Source organism: Schistocerca piceifrons, chromosome 2, assembly GCF_021461385.2.
Source record: "Schistocerca piceifrons isolate TAMUIC-IGC-003096 chromosome 2, iqSchPice1.1, whole genome shotgun sequence".
Classification (NCBI taxonomy): Eukaryota; Metazoa; Arthropoda; class Insecta; order Orthoptera; family Acrididae; genus Schistocerca; species Schistocerca piceifrons.
Window position 1 is genome coordinate 196938112 of NC_060139.1, and position 21834 is coordinate 196959945.

General features: G+C 43.8%; 1 protein-coding gene across 1 annotated transcript in view; it reads right to left on the reverse strand.

The window, feature by feature from the left end:
* Positions 1-3332: 3332 nt before the first annotated feature.
* LOC124775246 overlaps positions 3333-21834 on the reverse strand; it is a 120690-nt gene continuing 102188 nt past the window's right edge. The window contains exons 2-3 of the mRNA XM_047250084.1: positions 3649-3860; positions 3333-3365 (exon numbers count right to left, since the gene is read on the reverse strand). Coding sequence (XP_047106040.1) covers positions 3333-3365; positions 3649-3860 — 245 coding nt within the window. The remainder of the gene's footprint in view (positions 3366-3648; positions 3861-21834) is intronic.

A 21834-nucleotide genomic window follows, 5' to 3' on the forward strand; every position in this document is an offset into this window, starting at 1 on the left:
GGCCTAAGGAGAAGCCCGATGGTTTCAAGAAGATGATAATGAAATTCGAAAACAGGGATGAGAAAAAGAAGGCATCTTATCCCGGTGGAAGATACTGAAGAGGTTGCTTTGCTGTAACTAGCTATGCAGTATGGGCCCCAGATAGTGTTAGCGCTCGTGCAGTGTCACAAGAATTCTCCATATGCTGGTCAAAAGTACGGAAAGATTTGCGGTCTGTTTTACACTGGTACTCGTACAAGATCCAGACAGTGCAGCAACAGAAACTTCATGATCAGCAGCAATGTTCTGAATTTGTTCTTCGGTTTCTAGCGCGGATCGAAGTTGATTATATGCGAATGGACAATATTCTGTGGAGTAACTAGACACTTTTTATAGCATAGGGTGCAGTGAATACACAGAATTGCGGAATTTTGAGTATAGTTAAACTGCACTTTGTACACGATGCGAGCCACTGCACTCGCCGTATGTGACTGTGTGGCGTGGACTCACAACCACCTTTATTCTCGATCCGTTCTTCTTTCAAGAGAATACACCCAGAGGGCCTGTCATGTTATCGAAACCTCCTTATACAGCATGTGACTCCTGCTTTGGAAGCTACTGCTTGCATCCAAGATGGAGCATGTCCCCCGCTCAGTGAAAAATATGTTAATTGCAACCTTTCACGGACGTGTTATCTCCAGAGGTTTCCGAGGTGCATAGTCTGCAAGATCAACATGATCCGAGACCATGTGACTTTTGGCTCTGGGAATACGTAAAAGAACGCGTTTACCAGGTACACGTTTGTAAGAAAATAAAACGCCTACAGCCGTTCTTATAATGGTTCAAATGGCTCTGAGCACTATGGGACATCACACACATCCATGCCCGAGGCAGGATTCGAACCTGCGACCGTAACGGTAGCGCGGTTCCAGACTGAAGCGCCTAGAATCGCTCGGCCACATCAGCCGGCGTCCTTATAATCTTGTTTACACAGACTCTGCGTAAACCAGTTATGTTGGCCACTGATGCAGTGTATATATGGAACGTGAGAACCCCTTCAGCATCAACTAAGGCCTGAAGATGGCGCATTGAAACGCCAAAACTGGTAGCTACACAATAAACGAGATTTTTTTTATTTTTTTTTTTATAAAGGATGGGGCTCTTCCACGCCCGCACCGACGTGGTGACCAAACCAAAAGTTCTACTGTCACCTCCGTATAACATGTTAGTTTTAGAATCAGGAGTCACAGAATGCCGGTTGTGTTGTCCATGCGTCTGGGTAGGATTACTCATTGGCATTGTCCATCAGGAGACAGATAGTGGACGAAAGTGATCGAAGGGTAGCGGTTTGTAATGGCAGAGAGAAAAAAGTGCCAAGGCAAGCGCCAGGGGAAAAAGACCTCTGCGACAGTAGGACGGGTAGCTGCGACAGTGCATGGAAGGGATGGTTAGGTTAGTGTGAGGTATCGTGTATCGTTACCTTTGTCGTTGCGGAAGCTCGTTGTAGGGCTTGGTGCAGCTGCTGCGTCCCTGTAACAATTCAACGTCGTCATACATTAGTGGGCGATCGGTCATAGATCAGTTCACAGTGTAGGGGGTGTGTGTGGTTGGTTGCGTGCTGTGTACAGTACGGCTTCCCTGCGGTTGCCTGTTTTTCGGCGGGTCGAGCATCTGGGGTTGCCAGTAGTAGCTGTGTTGCAGGAGCTCGCCAGTGCTGTTGTGTTAGCGTGCTATGGACCATAAATGTTTAGTTTCTTGCTAATAGTGTCTTTGGTCTATTATGTTTCCATCTATGATTGTGGTCGTAATTCCCCAGAGAAAGAATAAACGGGTTACACGAGAGTCTCGTGTTTCTGTCCAGTCGTGTGGAGAGTTTTTGAAATACCTGCAAGAGGGTATCTAGCCGATATTCCCGGTGAAGATCACCGAGCGAGGTGGCGCAGTGGTTAGCACACTGGACATTCGGGAGGACGACGGTTCAATCCTACGTCTGGCCATCCTGATTTAGGTTTTCCGTGATTTCCCTAAATAACTCCAGGCAAATGCCGGGATGGTTCCTTTCAAAGGGCACGGCCGACTTCCTTCCCCATCCTTCCCTAATCCGAAGAGACCGATGACCTCGCCCTCTGGTCTCCTTCCCCAAAACAACCGATCCCAACTCTCGGTGAAGATCAGCGGTGCGTGTGTAACGCGGAGCATTGCTTATGATTTTGAGTACTTTGTTCTGTATGAGCTGCAGACGAGATTGTAAGGACGGCTGTAGGAGTTTGATTTTCTTACAACAGTGAACGGCCGAGGTCCCCAAGACACCCAGTCAAAAGGATGGACGTACAAAAATTTGACTTAGGCACGTATACAGGAACACGTTGCTCCGATTCCACCGGAACTGCTACGAGCAACCGTTGATCACGTCATTTTGCGGATCAGCATCTCGTCGACGTCTCAAGTGCTCATATTGAACAAACTCTGTAACCGGTGGTAGGTAATAAAATCAATATCATGTCTTTGTCACTTTTCCGCCTACATCTCAATCCTAATCCATTACATACGGAAACATTTCTATATGTCTTACTTGGATTCACAGCGCCAGATTTGCATCTACATCTACATCTACATTTATACTCCGCAAGCCACCCAACGGTGTGTGGCGGAGGGCACTTTACGCGCAACTGTCATTACCTCTCTTTCCTGTTCCAGTCGCGTATGGTTCGCGGGAAGAACGACTGCCGGAAAGCCTCCGTGTGCGCTCGAATCTCCCTAATTTCACACTCGTGATCTCCTCGGGAGGTATAAGTAGGGGGAAGCAATATATTCGATACCTCATCCGGAAACGCACCCTCTCGAAACCTGGACAGCAAGCTACACCGCGATGCAGAGCGCTTCTCTTCCAGAGTCTGCCACTTGAGTTTGCTAAACATCTCCGTAACGCTATCACGCTTACCAAATAACCCTGTGACGAAACGCGCCGCTCTTCTTTGGATCTTCTCTATCTCCTCTGTCAACCCGACCTGGTACGGATCCCACACTGATGAGCAATACTCAAGTATAGGTCGAGCGAGTGTTTTGTAAGCCACCTCCTTTGTTGAAGGACTACATTTTCTGAGGACTCTCCCAATGAATCTCAACCTGGTACCCTCCTTACCAACAATTAATTTTATATGATCATTCCACTTCAAATCATTCCGTACGCATACTCCCAGATATTTCACAGAAGTAATGCATGGTGGCCAAAACTGGAACTAATTTTTTTCTCAGCGTAATTTGGTTCCGCATTGACGCATTAGCACGTCTACAAGGTTTCGCTGCCTTACGATAATTGTAACCCACACTGTATCTCGGTTAGTAGCGGCACTTCAATCATAGCCATCCGCTACATGTGTTAATCGCTGTAAAAAGAAATTTGAGCCATTATTTATTGAACGAACCTCGTATTACTCCTAAGATGGCACAGTTTAGTTGTGCACAGAGTGTATGAGGACGCCGGCTAACAAGTAGGGCGAGTAAGCTCCATATAGTTAGGTATAGTAATAGGCGTTGTTGTGACCGTCCGTCTCGTAGCTGCAGCAAGCTAAAAGGGTCGCGCGGACTCGGTAGATAGTGGCGGGCTTCCTCATTACAAATCACCTTCGCGGTGTACACGAAGTGCCCCGCACAGCGCGGACTCATTACCCGCGCCTCAAGTGCAGAGAAGGGCCGCGTGTAGCCGGATACTCCCACGCCCGGCACGAGCCGGTGCGGAGCGCCGCCGCGGTGCTGTCCCGCCCACGCGATGCCTTGTCCCCGCAACCTGCCGCGGAGCCCCGTGGCGCTGACTGCGGCTGCCGGGCTAATAACTCGCGCTGACGGCTCGCGACCGCACTGCGACACCGCCTCTCGCCACCCTTCACCGAGGAAAGTCCGGGAGCGTTCCCGCTGCTAATAAACACTGACGTAGCGATCAGTATTAGCACTGCGTCCGAGTGACGAAGCCGAGTGAGCGGCAGTCGTCCCTCGCTATCCACGCAGTTTGGTTTTACTCGCTTTCACGCGGACGAGCACTCGTTGACTACGTCTCGACAGCTGTGTGGCCAATACACGCTGAAATGGTACAGTAGTTTCCTCTGTATAAGCAGCAGGTTTCGCTGCTCGCTCGCACCGGGAAATAGAAACAGAGGCGGCTCCGCAGCCAATTTTATTACACGACGTGGCCGGCGGCGGGTGCAACAGAACCCATGTGGACGGGTGGAAAGAAATGTGTCAGGCTTCATAATACGTATTTATATGTGTCGTGTATTATGCATTTCTTGTACGTGAATGTGAATCTGCACATGAACTTTCCTAATCCTTCTCATACCTTTCCGTAAAGCGTGGACAAATCTTTGTTGGGAAGTAGTTCTGTAGTACAGTAGTGCCAACCTTACTCCTGGGCAGAGGATCAGAGAGACAGCACAGGCAGGTAAAAGTCAAAGACTTTCCAGTGTCACAAGATTTTGGGTGGAGAGGTTGGGCACGGCCAAGTGGTTCGACCACCCCCTCCACCGGGGCCCAGGAACACCTCCGGGTGCCCGCCACATGTTAGGAGTGTTACAGAAGACGGGTAAGTGAGCAGACGTGCCCTCAGTGCGTCTGTCTCAATGTTCACGCATGGAAGAGAGGTATTTGAATATTTGTACTAATTCGTTTATTTCCAGCTTCGGATTGTGTAAGGAAATGAATGATCTCGTTAATTTAGGAAATTTGACCCCCTGTGTTAATGTATCTGGTCCCCAGTTTGCCTGTTATCCTCCTTACGTAGTATGTCCTATGTAAAATATTGGGAGGCTTTGGTGGTATACATTTGGCCAACGCAATTCCGTCTTGCCCGTAGAAAAGTGGGTGCAGATTGGTACATAATATACCCGAGCTATAAGTTGTAAAATTGTAATATCTGTAAACTGGAACAATTGCTGCAAACGCTGTAAAATCGAGTTATAATGTTTAAAATAAATAGGTAATCAGTTGTCATCAATCTTTAACATACCTTAAAAATCACAACGAAGTCAAGCTAAAGGAATTCATTTACAATAAAAGATATAGGATGCAGGGACCCACACATCAGCGTGTGAGCCCTCCAGCCCCTTGCCTAGTATCGCACAGAAAGGGCACACTCTCTAGGTAGCGCTCTCAAGCTCCCCTCCCCAGTTATCCGTTGCGCAATTTTGACTCAGGGCTTGACGACATCAACTTTCATCTGGCATCCCTAGGCAAGGAGGTTAGACGGTAAACTTTCAACGCGTCTAAAGTATCATCTAAACGATCGACTTCCTTGCCTCAGTCTCGTCGAGAAAAGTCAGTCTACTGCAGTGCTCTTGACGTCTGTCTAGAGTGGTCGTTTCCGTTTGCAAATGGTTCAAATGGCTCTGAGCACTATGGGACTCAACTGCTGAGGTCATTAGTCCCCTAGAACTTAGAACTAGTTAAACCTAACTAACCTAAGGTCATCACAAACATCCATGCCCGAGGCAGGATTCGAACCTGCGACCGGAGCGGTCTTGCGGTTCCAGACTGCAGCGCCTTTAACCGCACGGCCACTTCGGCCGGCTTCCGTTTGCACATCACCGCCAAAATAGTGTGTGCTGTGTGAAATGTCTGCCGTAAAAGCAAACATGTGATAAATGAACAAACGCACGTAAGTACATACTCCCTACTACACTTAATAACAGAAACGATAAGATAAAAATCATCCTTCTTGCACATGCAGTCATATAAAAAAAGAAAAATAGCTAAGTATACAGGGTGGTCCATTGATCGTGACCGGGCCAAATATTTCACGAAAAAAGCGTCAAACGAAAAAACTACAAAGAACGAAACTCGTCTAGCTTGAAGGGGGAAACCAGATGGCGCTATGGTTGACCCGACCGAGACTCGAACTCGGGACCTTTGCCTTTCGCAGGCAAGTGCTCTACCATCTGAGCTACCGAAGCACGACTCACGCCCGGTACTCACAGCTTTACTTCTGCCAGTATCTCGTCTCCTGTGAGTACCGGGCGTGAGTCGTCCTTCGGTAGCTCAGTTGGTAGAGAACTTGCCCGTGAAAGGCAAAGGTCCCGAGTTCGAGTCTCGGTCGGGCACACAGTTTTAATCTGCCAGGAAGTTTCATATCAGCGCACACTCCGCTGCAGGGTGAAAATCTCGTTCTGGAAACATCCCCCAGGCTGTGGCTAAGCCATGTCTCCGCAGTATCCTTTCTTTCAGGAGTGCTAGTTCTGCAAGGTTCGCAGGAGAGCTTCTGTAAAGTTTGGAAGGTAGGAGACGAGATACTGGCAGAAGTAAAGCTGTGAGTACCGGGCGTGAGTCGTGCTTCGGTAGCTCAGATGGTAGAGCACTTGCACGCGAAAGGCAAAGGTCCCGAGTTCGAGTCTCGGTCGGGCACACAGTTTTAATCTGCCAGGAAGTTTCATGAATGATTTAGTTGGACCACTTTTTTCGCTTTGTGATAGATGGCGCTGGAATACTCACAAACGTATAAGTACGTGGTATCACGCAACATTCCGCCAGTGCGGACGGTATTTGCTTCGTGATACATTACCCGTATTAAAATGGACCGTTTACCAATTGCGGAAAAGGTCGGTATCGTGTTGATGTATGGCTATTGTGATTAAAATGCCCAACGGGCGTGTGCTATGTATGCTGCTCGGTATCCTGGTCGACATCATCCAAGCGTCCGGAACGTTCGCCTGATGGTTACGTTACTTAAGGAAACAGGAAGTGTTCAGCCACATGTGAAACGTCAACCACGACCTGCAACAAATGATGATGCCCAAGTAGGTGTTTTATATATATTCATCTCGATTAGACAAGACCACACGTCACACCCATCCACAAAAAGGCAAGTAGACCCGATCTACAGTACAACCGTCCCGTATCATTCACTTTGGTAGCAGTACCTTAGAACATGTTCTAAATTGCAAAAACTATTACCTTTCTTAAACAAAAGCCTTTCGTTGGAAGTAAGCTTAGGTTAGCACAACAATGACAATGTGAAACGCAACAAGAGCTCATCGCGCGCACGTCCTCAGTACAATGGATAACGAATTGATTTAGTATCTCTAGACTTTCGACTAGCTTCTGATTCAGCGCCACATCGTCTAAGGAAAATACATTCCTACCGGACTTGTAAGTAGATTTGCGTTGTTCACGAAGAATTTTCCTCCGAGAAAAATTGCAGTAACGTGCACGTAGTTATACACAAAATATCTGCGTTGTACTAAGATTGGCATGTAGTTCTTGGTGTAAAGAAATACAAATTTCTGTGCGTCAAGAAACTCCAGAGCGACCACATACATTCTGTAACAATGAGAACATTACAGAATTCTCTGACGAAAAAAAAAGAAAATGCGAAGCTGCATGCAGCATACATGCTCAAAATTAATACAAGAACAAGGGCGAACATATGACTTAGTCAATTTCTATGTTTATTTTTAACTTTTTACAGGAGTCACTCTGTCGTTAAGGGGGATAGGACGTTAATCGGTCCGTCTTGGAGCAGGAGAGACACCACAGGACATTTTGATTTACACTGTCTATAATTTTACGAATAAATTCATAAAACTTTGTCAGCATGACCAGGAAGGATTAAGGATTCACAATCATAGCAGAGGAAGTTCAAAAACATAACAAAATAATTTTTTTTACATTTGAAAATTGATCATTTTTTCACTTCTATTGGCTGCGTTTGTTGCTAGAGGTACATGTTTCTTCATAAGTAAGAGAGATTCTTCGATTAATTTTGTACAGCATCCGAACCATACTTACAGGTGTATGAAACTCTAGAAATTATTTAATTTATGAAAAAATGAATGTGCTGTTACATTTTAAACTTCATGTTTAGAAAAAAACTCAAACTTTATAGTTAATTATCTCAATTTTTACCACAGTTTTTAATAGATTTGGAAAATTCTAGAGTTTCATACACCTGTACGTATAGTTTGTATGCTGTGCAAAAATTCATCGAAGAATCTGCCTTACTTATGAAGAAAAGTGTACCTATAGCAGCAAATGCAGCCAATGGTAAGTGAAAAAAGGTGAAATACAAACGTAAAAAAATAAATTATTTTCTTATATTTTTGAACTTCCACCACTATAAGTGTAAATCCTGATTCCTTTCTGGTCATTCTGACAAAGTTTTATGAAATTATTTTTAAAAGTATAGACAGCGAAAATTAAAAATTCCTGTGGCGTCTCTCCTGCTCCAAGTCGTCCCGTATGACGTCCTACCCCCCTTAACAAAGATCTCTTACAGTGCACCCATTACATAAAAATGAATTTCTGTAGCTGCTCTAACAGAACGAGGGATAAATTATCGGGGACGAAAAACACGGTGTAACCGTCTTGTTAGTGCTGCTGAAGAGAGAGAGAGAGAGAGAGAGAGAGAGAGACAGGGAGAGAGGGGGGGGGATGTGATGCCAGAATGGCAAAGTCACTGTTCTAGAGAAAGTATATTTCCAAGCAAAAGCAGCACTAAGAAAGAAAAATATCAGCACCACATGCATAGGAGCCTTTCCAGATATTTACCATGATGGAAAGATAATAAAACACCCGCAAAGCCTTTGTGAAACTTAAAACTTCGTGTAAATATTTGTGCATTTGGATCAAAAGGGTGTCGAAGTCAGTTTTGCTGATAGAAATTTAAATGCCTGAGAGCATGCAACCCTTCCGACATTGCTGTAAAACGGGTTGCGTTAGCGAGGTTACAGGCTCAGTGGCAGTGTTGGAATGCGATTTACAAGGCATACACTGTAGGAAATGGTGAGCTGAACATCAGCAAAATGTAGTTAGCCTCATGCCGTGCGAACTAACAAGAAAATTGGTGACTCGCTAGTGCTTGATTACTGAGCAGTGTCAGGCGTTTGCTACTGAATTAAGAGTATACTTCGCTTGTCGTACTGGACTTAAGGTAGTGGGCGGACCGGACGTTGCCACGATTGAATGAGGTGGCATCTAGTTCTCAAATGAGCCTTGGTGGTTCAGGTCTTCCAGTTACTAAAATCAGCACGGACGAATAGGCCTCAGGAAGTCCATCAGTATGTTGGACAGATATTGTACAACGTCGAAATCACTTAAATTAAGCTCATCTGTTATGGATGTTGTAGAAAGTTTTGATAGGTATATTAACTGAGTGTGAATAGAAATAACAGCGACCAGTCTCGCATATTTATTTTCATATACCGGTTTCTGAAGCTATCCAAGCTCATCTTCAGGTGGGGCATTTCGGAATAAATATGTAACTTCGATGTGCCCCATATGACGATGAGCCTGTGATAAGCCTACGACAATGATCCATGAAAACAAATATTTCAAAAGGGACCAGTCGTAATTACCTGTTTTTTATTTTCAGTTTGTATCGCTGTTACAGACTAGTCCCATTTTAGTCACTCCGTAGTTGCAGTAGTATGAAAGCTGATAATATTCTGGGTTACAGTAAATGATACAATAATAAATAAAATTCAGTGAGGTTCCCACAGTAATGAGTAGCAACAAAATACCGTTACACAACTTACGTACTGAATCGAAGCACTATCTGAGCGAGGTGCCAGGGCTAGCAGTGTATTTAACACTTAATTCTTCTAGAATATTCATATGGAAATGATGCTCTAAGGCCCCCTTTTTTAACTCCGACTTTTGCTGTTGCACATGGATTAAGAAGAAAAGCGAACTGACTGTAATCGATCCTGCAAGTGGAGTAGAGAAGAGTTTGGCACTTGCAATAACTTAATTTGACAGAAATTAATTTAATAAAGGAAAGTTTCATTAACGTAGTGAGAAATGAAAGGGTTGCTCTACTGATCTACAAAATGAAAGTTCTGTTCAAAATAACAATTTGATTTATTATGACTAAACTCAAAATTAAAAGAAGACATGAAACATTTACAATACTTCAAATTGGATACTAAAATAAATGCTGTGACGGTGAAGTTGTCCATAAACTAGCTTGTGCCATTTATGACCAAGTGGTATGTGGAGCCAATTCCTTGCAACTCAAATCTTAAGGGAAACACCCAGCCAACCCAACATTAATTACTGTTACAGTAGTGAGAACTCAGACAATGAACACCCAAGACAGAACCACGATAGAAAAGACGGTAACAGGCGCGCTCTGCTGAGCTCTGATTATCACATAGCACAATTCCCTAATCTGCCGATGCTGCGGACATACATTACCAAGCTATCTTCGTAACTGCAAGGACACGATCTGGCGTATCGGAGGAGAAGGCTGGTTGCTTCGACGTCCCGTAGTGGTGACGATAATGTCTCGAGTATAGCCCGAAAGAAATAATCCTGGTCTGGTTGTTCCAGACTAAAGACTTCCTAGCAATTCAAATGCGCCTCTGAGGGAGACGAAGAAGGCTCGCCACACAATCACTGACGGTACAGTGATTGATTTTAACAAGTGAAGTCACACAGTAACTCCGACACAGTCAACTTTAGCCAAAACTGCTCAAGACAGACCACATAGGCCGCTTGTTCGCAGAACGCTCAATTGCCAACTGTATTCGGAAAGTTACGTTGAAGTCGAAACTTCAGCAACTTCGTCAAAAGGGTTCTATTAAACGAGAGTATACTAGGCAACCAACGGAAGGCACGCTGTCCAGAGCAACGAGAGCTCACTCTTGTATTCTACTCCGACCGAAAAGCGAGACTCAACTCTCCCAAGAGCACCCGTACAAGCCGAACACAGTGGTCATGGTTAAACGTGCCAATCAGCAACTCGACAACAGGTGGAAAATTCCACTCCATTGCCGAAGCACTACTATTCCACCAATGGAGATACATGGCGTAAATTTCTACGCCGATTTTGCTACCTCATGGAGCTATCCCCTGAGCAAGCCAATCACAGTTATGATTTTGCAGAAAACGCGGGAATTTGCCCACCAAGACTGCCTGGGAACGCAAGTCATTCCCACGCCTCACTCGTAGCCCGTCAGAAAGTATTTCACTAAGTTTCTGCGAATTAACGGAATCTCTAGCCCAGCCGCTCCTTCAGGCTCTGTAGGCGTGTCACCCCCGGTCTTAGGACAATATCGGCATCTGGATAGCATCCACTCGATTGCTTCACACCCGTCGGCATAATCCTTTCATCCCCAGCAGAACACTCCTGTCTTTCCGGACCACACAGGCGGCGAGAGACGCAGCGTGGGAAGAAATAGCAACTCTTCACAGCATGTAATTAGAGAGGAAAATATTCAGATCTTCTGGGTTCTCAATACTAACTAGCCTTGTAATGACCATTCTCCGTTGTAGTTTCCAAATCCAATTACTCAGAGTAAGACATAAATATGAGAGGGGGCAAGTCACTGTGTTCATCGTAAAGACATGCCACCTGTCATCTGTAACAAACTTCATGAAACAAACGTTGATACCCTAATGTTGAAGTGAAGATCAGTGGAGAAAGCAAAAACTTTCGTTGCGCCATTAGAAGTCTGGCAGACAAAACCGCGATGTGAAAAGAAGCCTAACATGCGACGCCGTGCATCATTCAGAAGGTAACCCACAGCAGCTGCTGCTGGGAATTGCAAATGTGATCAAGAGCGCACGGACTGCAGGTTTTAGTGTACCGTCCGTATCCTGAACTGCTGATCTGTGTATTGCGTACATAATCTCTCTAATAAATTGATGATAGTCGAATATTATGATGGTGATGATGATATGTGGTTTGTGGGCTCCTCAACTGCTCAGTTATCAGCGCCCGTACAAATTTCCAGTCTTGCAACTTTCACGAATGTTGATGAAATGATGAGGACAACACAAACACCCAGTCCCGGGGCGGAGAAAATTACCGACTCGGCCGGTAATCGAACCCGGGACCCCTTGATCCAGGAGCAGCATCGAATATGAGAAATACAGTCCAGCTCACCATTTTCTCGTGTCCTTCTGGAAATATTACCGCAGTGACACGAAACAAAAGAAACGGCTCAAAGTATCAAGAAACTACTTGTCGTGGCTTATTAGTGAGGATTGTTTTTTAGTGTTCCGTATTTCGATAGGTAAAAACCGAACTCTTATAGGATCACTTTGTCTGTCTGTCTGTCTGTCTGTCTGTCGGCCGGCCGGCCGGCCTGCCTGCCTGCCTGCCTGCCTGCCCGCCCCACTATTAAAAATCCTTTCCCTCTCGAACGGGCTGACGTACCAAGTTGATATTTATATCATATAGTAAGACCTACGGTCCCTTGGCGGTGTAAAAATTGAACCTTGCACGACAATGCAATCAAAAGACACGACCATTTATGTCACATACTTTCGTCCTCGAAAACTCGCTCATCTAAACCGACAGGTTATTTACCGTTTACCAAGAATCATGAAATTTGGCTAGAAGCAAGATGTCACAGTTAAAGGGAAAAATTGTGTATTTTTAATTTTTAGGTATATCACACCGAAATCTTTTTTTTTTTTTTTTGTCATTTGTTATCTGACTGTCCATCTGTTCACATGCGTTTTTCTCAGTAATGGGTGTACGTATCATATTGAAATACACGTCGCACCCAGAAGAGAATCGAAGCATTTGAGATGCGGTGTTACAGAAGATTGTTGAAAATTAGGTGGGCTGATAAGGTAAGGTAATGAGGAGGTTCTGCGCCGAATCAGAGGGGAAAGGAATAGGTGGAAAACATTGACAAGTAGAAGGGACAGGATGGTGGGACATCTGTTAAGACATCAGGGAATGAATTCCGTAGTACTAGAGGGAGCTGTAGAGGGCAAAAGCTCTAGAGGAAGACAGGGATTGGAATACATCCAACAAATAACTGAGGCCGTAGGTTGCAAGTGCTACTGTGTGATAAAGAGCTGGGCGCATCAAACTACTGAGAAGACTGATGACCCCCCCCCCCCCCCACACACACACACACAAAAAAGGCTATAGTCCTTGTTGGAATAATAAATGTAAGCTTCTAAGTCAATACAGTCAAAAGACGTGGCCCTACATGGTACATACGAGGGATATTCGGAAAGTAAGTTCCGATCGGTCACGAAATGGAAATCACTATGAAAATCTAATAAAATTTGGCACATATGTGTTACACAGTGTCTCTAGTATGCCTTTCGGTTACACCATTTCGCTCTTTTAAGTTCTGAGCGCATGGTGAGCACATAAAAACGATTAGAAAATAGTGTCTCCCGCCAAGTATGAGGTCCTGGTGAGAAATTTCGCCTGATGTTATGCAGCCCACATTACAGAACTGTCATACGGTTCCTACTTTGTGACAATTCTCGGTCGAAATCTGCAGGGGCAATGAAAATGATCCTGCAGCGTTTTCAATGGGAAGTGTTTGATCACTCGCACTACAGCCCCTAATTGGATCCCTCTGTGTTTCATCTCTGCTCACATTAACTACTGCCTATGAAGACAACATTTTCCCACAGACAACGAGCTATAGATGAGCGCAGAGAATTGGCGGGAAGCATAGGCGGCTGCCTTCTATGACGAGGGTATTGGAAAGTTGGTACAACGCTACGACAGATGTCTAAGTCGGAGTGGTGACTATGGAGAGCAGTGGCAGGAAGCTGTAGCTAACTGTTGCAGATAAAATATTTCTGATTTTCAAAGTGGTTTCCACTTCGCGATCAATCGGAACTTACTTTTTGAATAGCCCTAGTATTCTGATACTCTCAAACTCACTCATCAGAACCTGTTTACCTAGAATCATGAATCTTGGTAAGAAGCAAAGTTTAATACTACAAATAATGGAAAAAATTTGGAAATTGTTGATTTGTAATTGTACATCAAAAAATTGTTCAAATGGCTCTGAGCACTATGGGACTTAACATCTATGGTCATCAATCCCCTAGAACTTAGAAATACTTAAGTCTAACTAACCTAAGGACATCACACAACACCCAGTCATCACGAGGCAGAGAAAATCCCTGACCCCGCCGGGAATCGAACCCGGGAACCCGGGCGTGGGAAGCGAGAACGCTACCGCACGACCACGAGCTGCGGACTAATTGTATATCACGGAAAAATATTTGTCATTTGTTATCAGACTTAAAAACATTCTCGAAAGTCTTGAAATTCCCGAGTATCAGTGGCGATAAAAGGCAAAAATCGAGATACTCTGTTACCGGAAGAATGAACTGTCAATATACATAACTAGGTTTCTATGGGACCCTCAGAGCGCTATTCCTACTTGCAGCAGACCAGTTTTTTTTTACCTTGAACTGCTTTTATTTATTCTCTACAATTACGGTACTGTGCCTGAGTAGCTGAAACAGAAAACACATCTCGGAAAGTCTTATTCCGAAAATTGTCCACGTTTCAAAATTAGTCATAAAGTTACAGAAATTTTTTCTCATGCTGAAGTGTATCGACAATCTCTTCTCGCGTACCTTCACAGACTGGTAGAAGGAGGTTGGAAATGATAGTGATACAGTATGCACACCCACAAAACATACATTATACTTTTTCTTGCGAAGTATGTAAGCACCCCGGATAAAACGTTAGTCACCCTCAGGAGACGTTATGTTGATACTAATTACGTTTTTTCTAGCCTTGATAACGGCCTCACGTTGGTGAGCAAGAGAATCAGTAAATTTCTTCGGTTATACCACTCATCGATGATTTAATTCCGTAGCCACACCAAATTACGGAGGCGATGCTAATTCTCATTCGCAGTTCCAAATAGTACCAGATATTTCCTATGGCGTTACCATCGGGTGATATAGCGGGCAATAGGATGTGGTAGGGTGCATGAGTGTTTGTCAAACCAGGAACCTTTGTGTACAGTCTCGTGAGCACGTCGGCAACTGCTCCAGTCAATGAGATTCCGCGCTGAAGACATTTCTGGACATGCCCCGGACTACAGTGGGATACAAACCTGACTGCCACCTGTTATACGGCCAACTAGGAGTGGTGATCGAGGGTGCCATTCCATTCCATTCCATTCCATTTCATAGCAGGACCAGTTTGGTTGTCAGCCGCGACACCCTTACAGCACAGAGATACATCGATGATATTCTACACCTGGTTTTGTTGCCCTTCTTGGCAGGCCGTCCTGAGATTACATTTCAGCAAGGAAACGTCCGGCCACACATGGTGAGAGTTTGTCTTTGTACTTGACAAACCCTACCTTGGCTATCAAGATCTTCGAATCTCTCCACAATTTTGAATGGTCGGAGGATATGGGCAGGGCCCTCCAACCATATAGGGACTCTAACCCGCCATTTGGACAGAAATTGGCACTATTTCGTGTAGGAGGACATCCAACAACAGTATCAATCAATGCCAAGCCGAATAACTACTTGCAGAAGGGCAGAAGACGGACCAACGCCACTGACTTGCTCAATTTGTGAAGCTCTTTCTCTTGAATAAATCATTCAGTTTTTCTGAAATGGTAATCATTTGTTTCTCTGAACATGTACATCACATCTACCGATTTCCGTCCCATTAGGATAAAACTTTCATGGTGCGACTTTTTATATTTTTTTCCTTTTTCTTAGAGTGTATGTGCGATCATTGTCCTTATGCCGTGCTACATAGCTATGAGTGGTAAGTCATTCCTTGTACCGAGCGAGATGGCGCAGTGGTTAGCACGATGGACTCGCGTTCGAGAGAACGACGGTTCAAAACCGCGTCCACCCATCCTGAATTAGGTTTTCCGTGATTTCTCCAAGTCTCTTCGGGCAAAAGGCGGGATGGTTACTTTGAAAGGGCACGGCCGATTTTCTTCCCTACTCCGATGGGACCAATGACCTCGCTGTTTGGTCCCCTCCCCTAAATCAATCAACCAACCAACCAAGTTGCACAGTCCCCGTTGATATACCAACAATTCGGTCAATTACCTTCAAGGTATGGTCAATGGCACGTCCAAATACTACAGCTCCTGTAAGAATAAAGAGTTTCGAGGCGGTAACATTGAATAAAAATGTTCTTGGACTTCCAGTGGTTAAAATTCCACGAGCTAGTGTCAGAGAGCGACAGGGTCGAGTTGCTTTGCCACACCCATACGTCTTATTATTTTCTGTGCAACGACCAGTAGATGCATCGTACGGCGTTGCAATGGAAAGCACGTTATTTCTGTTGCAAACCCTTTTATGTCAATTTTGAAAATATTGTCTCAGACACTGTCCAATGAAAGCCTAGTTGTTTCATTCTATGCTTTGATGAAAGATTCGTCATTTGGCCCCACAGTCATGAAAAAGTTGACAAGTTCTCAGCGGCATTAAAAGTAGCATCCAGTTCACTATGAAAGTACAATATCTTCATGCACTGCCCTTTCTCGTCGTCCTCGTCCGCCACAATCGAAATGGACACAGCGCCCACCGAAAATCACCTCAAATTGATGCGCTCTTGTACGCCTTCAGTCATCATCATCGGGCACAGAAGCGCACTCTGTTACATTGATACAAGAATGATATCAAACGCCGATAACGTTGCAGTCCTCTACGTAATGTCTTCAGGTACAACGTTTATAACGATCACCAGCTAACTGAAGTGATCTCAAGGAAGGGATGCAGTAAGTCCACCGACGAAAGACAGGAAAAGAAATTTGCTTTTTTACATTCTGTGGCTCCGTGTCAAGCAACATAATTCGCCTGCTGAAAAGAACAAAGTCAATCGATCTTCACGTCTCGGCCTAAAATCTGCGTATTACTGAGACCTTTTAAAGATGCGGTAGGTCTCAGACCTCCTGGGGTCGCGATGAGGCCTTGCGAGTGTGACAGTCTTACGTAGGACAAACTTTTCTCATTCCAGAACAACGCAGCACGGAGAATGAGCGGTTTTATCGTATGCTACCCAGAAATATCCGCTTTAGCTGAGAATACAAATGGTTCAAATGGCACTGAGCACGATGGGACTTAACTTCTAAGGTCATCAGTCCCCTAGAACTTAGAAATACTTAAACCTAACTAGCCTAAGGACATCACACACACTCATGCCCGAGGCAGGATTCGAATCTGCGACCGTAGCGGTCGCGCGGTTCCAGACTGTAGCGCCTAGAACCGCTACGCCACACTGGCCAGCCTGAGAATACATGCTCTAAAAATTGTCACCGAATCAAATTCGACGAAGCTCTTGTAGTGGCCTGCACTAATTGCTTCTGGGAAGGCATTCAAGTAAAAATTAGTTGATAGGAAGGGGTCCTTCAGCTAAGCGATCACGAGGTTGAAGCGGCCTCATCGAACATGGAGTCAATATATGCCAATATACAGGGTGGTCCAGCTACCCACATCGCGTGTTTTATGCAGCCTGCAATGCTTGCAAATATCGCGTGCAAAATTTTCATATTCTCTCGTTCGCGAAGTGCGAACTATGAGTCCTAAACCAAAAAATGAAAAGCTCCGTTTTGTATACCATTAAATGTGGTTAAATTTTGTACTGTGATATGTTTTCGCTAGAGGCCAAGATTTTCGAATTACTCAAGAAAAATGTATTTGAAGAAAGGTCCTGTTCATTTTTTTCTGTAGGACTAATAACTTGCGTTTAGTGAACAATACAGAGTGAAAATCTTGCATGTGGTATTTGCAGGCATTGCGGGTTGCATAAAGCCCAGTGATAGGGGCAGTTGAATCACTCTGTATGGCGGTGCCGTGAGAACCAGTGACGTCACAGCCGGTAGCTAGAGTAGATGTCATGCCAGCAGCTCATCAACAGTCGTTCCAATCGACAATGCGAAACTGTGCATCGTTAAATTCTCGTGTCATTTTATCCGCTTGTCACAACATTTCATTTAGACTAGCTCCTTTCTTCCATTCCATCATGTCTCAACGTAGATATGTCTTATACACACCACTTCACTGGCATGACTTACACCAGTGGTGGAGGATCGAATGACCACCTGGCACCAGTTTACACCACCTCCAACGCTCCAAAACCAGCAGAGTGTTCTTGTTATGGGTGGGGGTAACTAATGTGTGTGTTTTGTTCGGTGAACAGATGTAGACAGTGCATGAACGACTGCTCATTTTGTCTCGGGCAAGGCGTCGAAGTTGCCCGCACGTTTTTGTTTCTTGCCTTTTCCTTTGTGTTTTCCATCGCACTGTCATTTTCTTTGATGCTTCCCTGCGTCCATTTTAACGTAATAACCAATCATTTCGTGGAACGAGAGCCGCGTGCTCCATCCGCTCCTTTTTAAGGCGATACGGGATCAAACTTCCGGCGGAGAAGAAAGGAGTGCGCCGAGAGAAAGAGAGGGGGGGGGGGGGGCGATTACCGCAGCGGCAGCGGCCGGCGACATGAAAGGCGGGAGGCCACACCTGTGGCAGGTGCGGGAGAAAGCTGGCGCGACCACGCGCGCCTCTTCCGCGCTCACGGGAGACGTCACGCCACGCCACACTGATTGTGCGTGTCTGCTGTGGCACTGAGTCTCACAGCTGCGGAGCCACCGCTGCATACACACCTACCAGACAGTGGAAGTCAGGCTATACCCGTCTGCAACAAGGGGAATTTGACTTCGGCCGCATATAGCTGAGGTTCATTGACCACCTAGTCTTTCGACGCACTGAGATATCATTCTGTTGAACTCGCCACTGTTCTCATAAATCTGAGATGGACTACAAGCCCCTCACCAGTGTATAATCGACTGCTTCAGAAGAAAACTGCTTTGTAAAGTATAACTTCGACATAGTCTTGGGGCAATGAATCTTACAACCGAGAATAAGCATTTGGTGGACAATAGGGAGATGCCCCTTAAACTCTGGAGGATTTTTTTGACTCAGAAATCCTTCTTCTGTAGATCAGGGCAACCAGTTCATCCTGTCCTTCAATATCTTAACTGCTTCATTGAGGACAACGGGTACGCCGATGGCTTTCGAAGTAGGAGGGCATTTCAACAAGTTAAAAGTTACAGATGGCATAAATATGTGATACCCCTCGTCCTAAAAGACCTCCTGCCTTCTGCATTTAGCTTGGAATACGATGTACTGAACTACCGACACACACTCTTCTGTCAGTGCAGAGGGTAGGATTGAACTGCCGCACGGAGTAGTTGCGCGGTTTGAGGCGTCATGTCACGGACTGCGTGGCCTCTCCCGCCGGAGGTTCATGTCCTCCCTCGGGCATAGGTGTGTGTGTTGTTCTTAGCATAAGTTAGTTGAAGTACTGTGTAAGCCTAGGGACCGATGACCTAAGCAGTTTGGTCCCTTAGGAATTCACACCCATATGAACATTCGGATTGAACTTTCATTATTTCTACTGACATTTCCCATCTGATTGCATCGGTCAAAATATTCATCGAGGGCCCCAAAACAATCGAGGACACTGGACTTGCTTGCCTCTGCTGGGATCCACTATCTTGGGCTATGTTTAAGCTATTGACGGAAGCCAGTACCTTCACTGCCGAAGTTCTTGCAATCAAGGAGGCCCTTCGACATGCGGGAAATAAGTTTGACGATATCCTTATAGTCACAGATATAAATTATAAGTCGCTCGTTGTGTCCCACTTTACATTCATAAGAGAAATACGACTTATTTTAAATATATTTTCGTTTGCTTCAACATAGTCTGACACGTCTGACATGAGACACCCTATCGTCATGGGACTAGAAAGTGATGATCTTATACTTGCCTCGCTTTCATTGTTTGAGATATAGAGCCCTGAAAACGCACATAATGAAATGCATTGCAATGAAGCTGCGTGATAAAACTATTTGATAGGCAAGGACCCAAATCTGAACTTACGGTTGAGGCCGACAACGCTCTTAACAACTGAGCTATCATAAACTGATTTGAGGTTTGTCTGCTGCTAGTATCTGTCTCCTATGATTCCAATGTAGCTTGTCTACTCGACTGTTTCGTTAAAGATTCTGTCAAGGCTGAGATTTATTTTACACAAAAAAACTACAATTATGGTACTTGTGGCTCGCAGCGGGTAAATAATAAAAATTTTAGTTACTTATGTTATGTCATTATGAAGAGACACGTAAGTTGTCTTGTGTGCTTTACACCTACCTTATGTCAAAGCGGTAGGTGGGTCAAAACAAAATGTCCAGACACTCTGTGACCAAAATGGTACTGAAACAGAGGATGACAGACTAAAGGCCGAAATACTAAATGTCTTTTTCCAAAGTTGTTTCACAGAGGACGATTGCACTATAGTTCCTTCTCTAGATTGTCGCACAGATGACAAAATGGTAGATACCGAAATAGACGACAGAGGGATAGAGAAACAATTAAAATCGCTCAAAAGAGGAAAGGCCTCTGGACCTGATGGGATTCCAGTTCAATTTTACACAGAGTACGCGAAGGAACTTGCCCCCCTTCTTGCAGCGGTGTACCGTAGGTCTCTAGAAGAGCGTAGCGTTCCAAAGGATTGGAAAAGGGCACAGGTCATCCCCGTTTTCAAGAAGGGACGTCGAGCAGATGTGCAGAACTATAGACCTATATCTCTAACGTCGATCAGACGTTTTTAAGAAAAGTTAATAGAAGAGTTAAACTTCTAGTTTTATGTTTTCAAAACATATGCTTTTCCTAAGCTAATTAACTTATTATTCCTTAATTAGCTTATCTCATGCGTTTGCAACATGCACATTAATTAAGAAGTATGTAAAGTAAATAATTGTTAAGATTTGTCCTGTTATAATATAAGGTTCTTCAACAGGCCGTTTTCCAATTCATGTTAATAAGCATACAACAACTACTATAATTCAGAATAAAATTTGGTTGATAGGATAGAATTGAATACCTCGGAATGGTGTTTTATTATAAAATGGTAAAATTATTAAGATTCTAATTGATAGGAATAATGCAATAACACCTCCGAGTTTATTAGGGATTGACCGAAGAATTGCATATGCAAATAAGAAGTACCATTCTGGTTGAATATGGACAGGAGTTACTAATGGGTTGGCAGGTACAAAATTATCCGGATCCCCTAGGAGGTAGGGATTAATCAAGCACAATATAATTAATAATGATGTTATTAATACAAATGTAATAGAGTCCTTGAAAGTAAAGTATGGGTGAAATGGAATTTTTTCAATATCTCCATTTAGTCCTAAAGGGTTATTAGACCCTGTTTGGTGAAGGAAAAATAAATGAATTGCTGCTATTGCAGCAATAATAAATGGTAATACAAAATGGAATGTAAAGAATCGATTTAATGTTGCATTATCAACAGCAAATCCTCCTCACACTCATTGAACTAAATCTGTTCCTAAGTATGGGATTGCTGATAATAAATTAGTAATTACTGTTGCACCTCAGAATGATATTTGACCTCAAGGTAAAACGTATCCTATAAATGCAGTTGCTATAACTAAAAATAGGATTACTGTACCAATTATTCAGGTGTGTATGTATATATAAGATCCGTAGTAAATTCCTCGTCCTACATGCAAATAAATACAAATAAAAAATATAGAAGCTCCATTTGCATGTAAGGTTCGAATAATTCAGCCATTATTTACATCTCGGCAGATGTGAACTACACTACTAAATGCTATTTCAATATTTGATGTATAATGTATAGCTAAAAATAGTCCAGTTACAATTTGAATTACCAAACATAGCCCTAGTAGGGACCCAAAATTCCATCAAAATGAAATATTTGTTGGTGCGGGTAAATCAACTAAAGAGTTATTAATGATTTTAATTAAAGGATGTCTCAATCGTAAGGGTTTATTCATTAGTAAATTATCTTATTTTACGAATAGGCCCCTGGTTAATGTTGGTGATTTTAACAACTGCTAATAGTGCTAAAAATAAATAAATTATTATTATTATTGTAATAATGAATGTTGGTCTATTATATAGTTTTTCTAAAGATATTGTTATTTCTTGATAATTGATTGAATTATCAATATTTATAGTTTCAGTATTTTTGAAAAAGTCTATAAATATTGTTATATCTAAAATAATTAATGTTGATATGATAAATATTCATATTGTTAAGGTAATAATTATTGTAA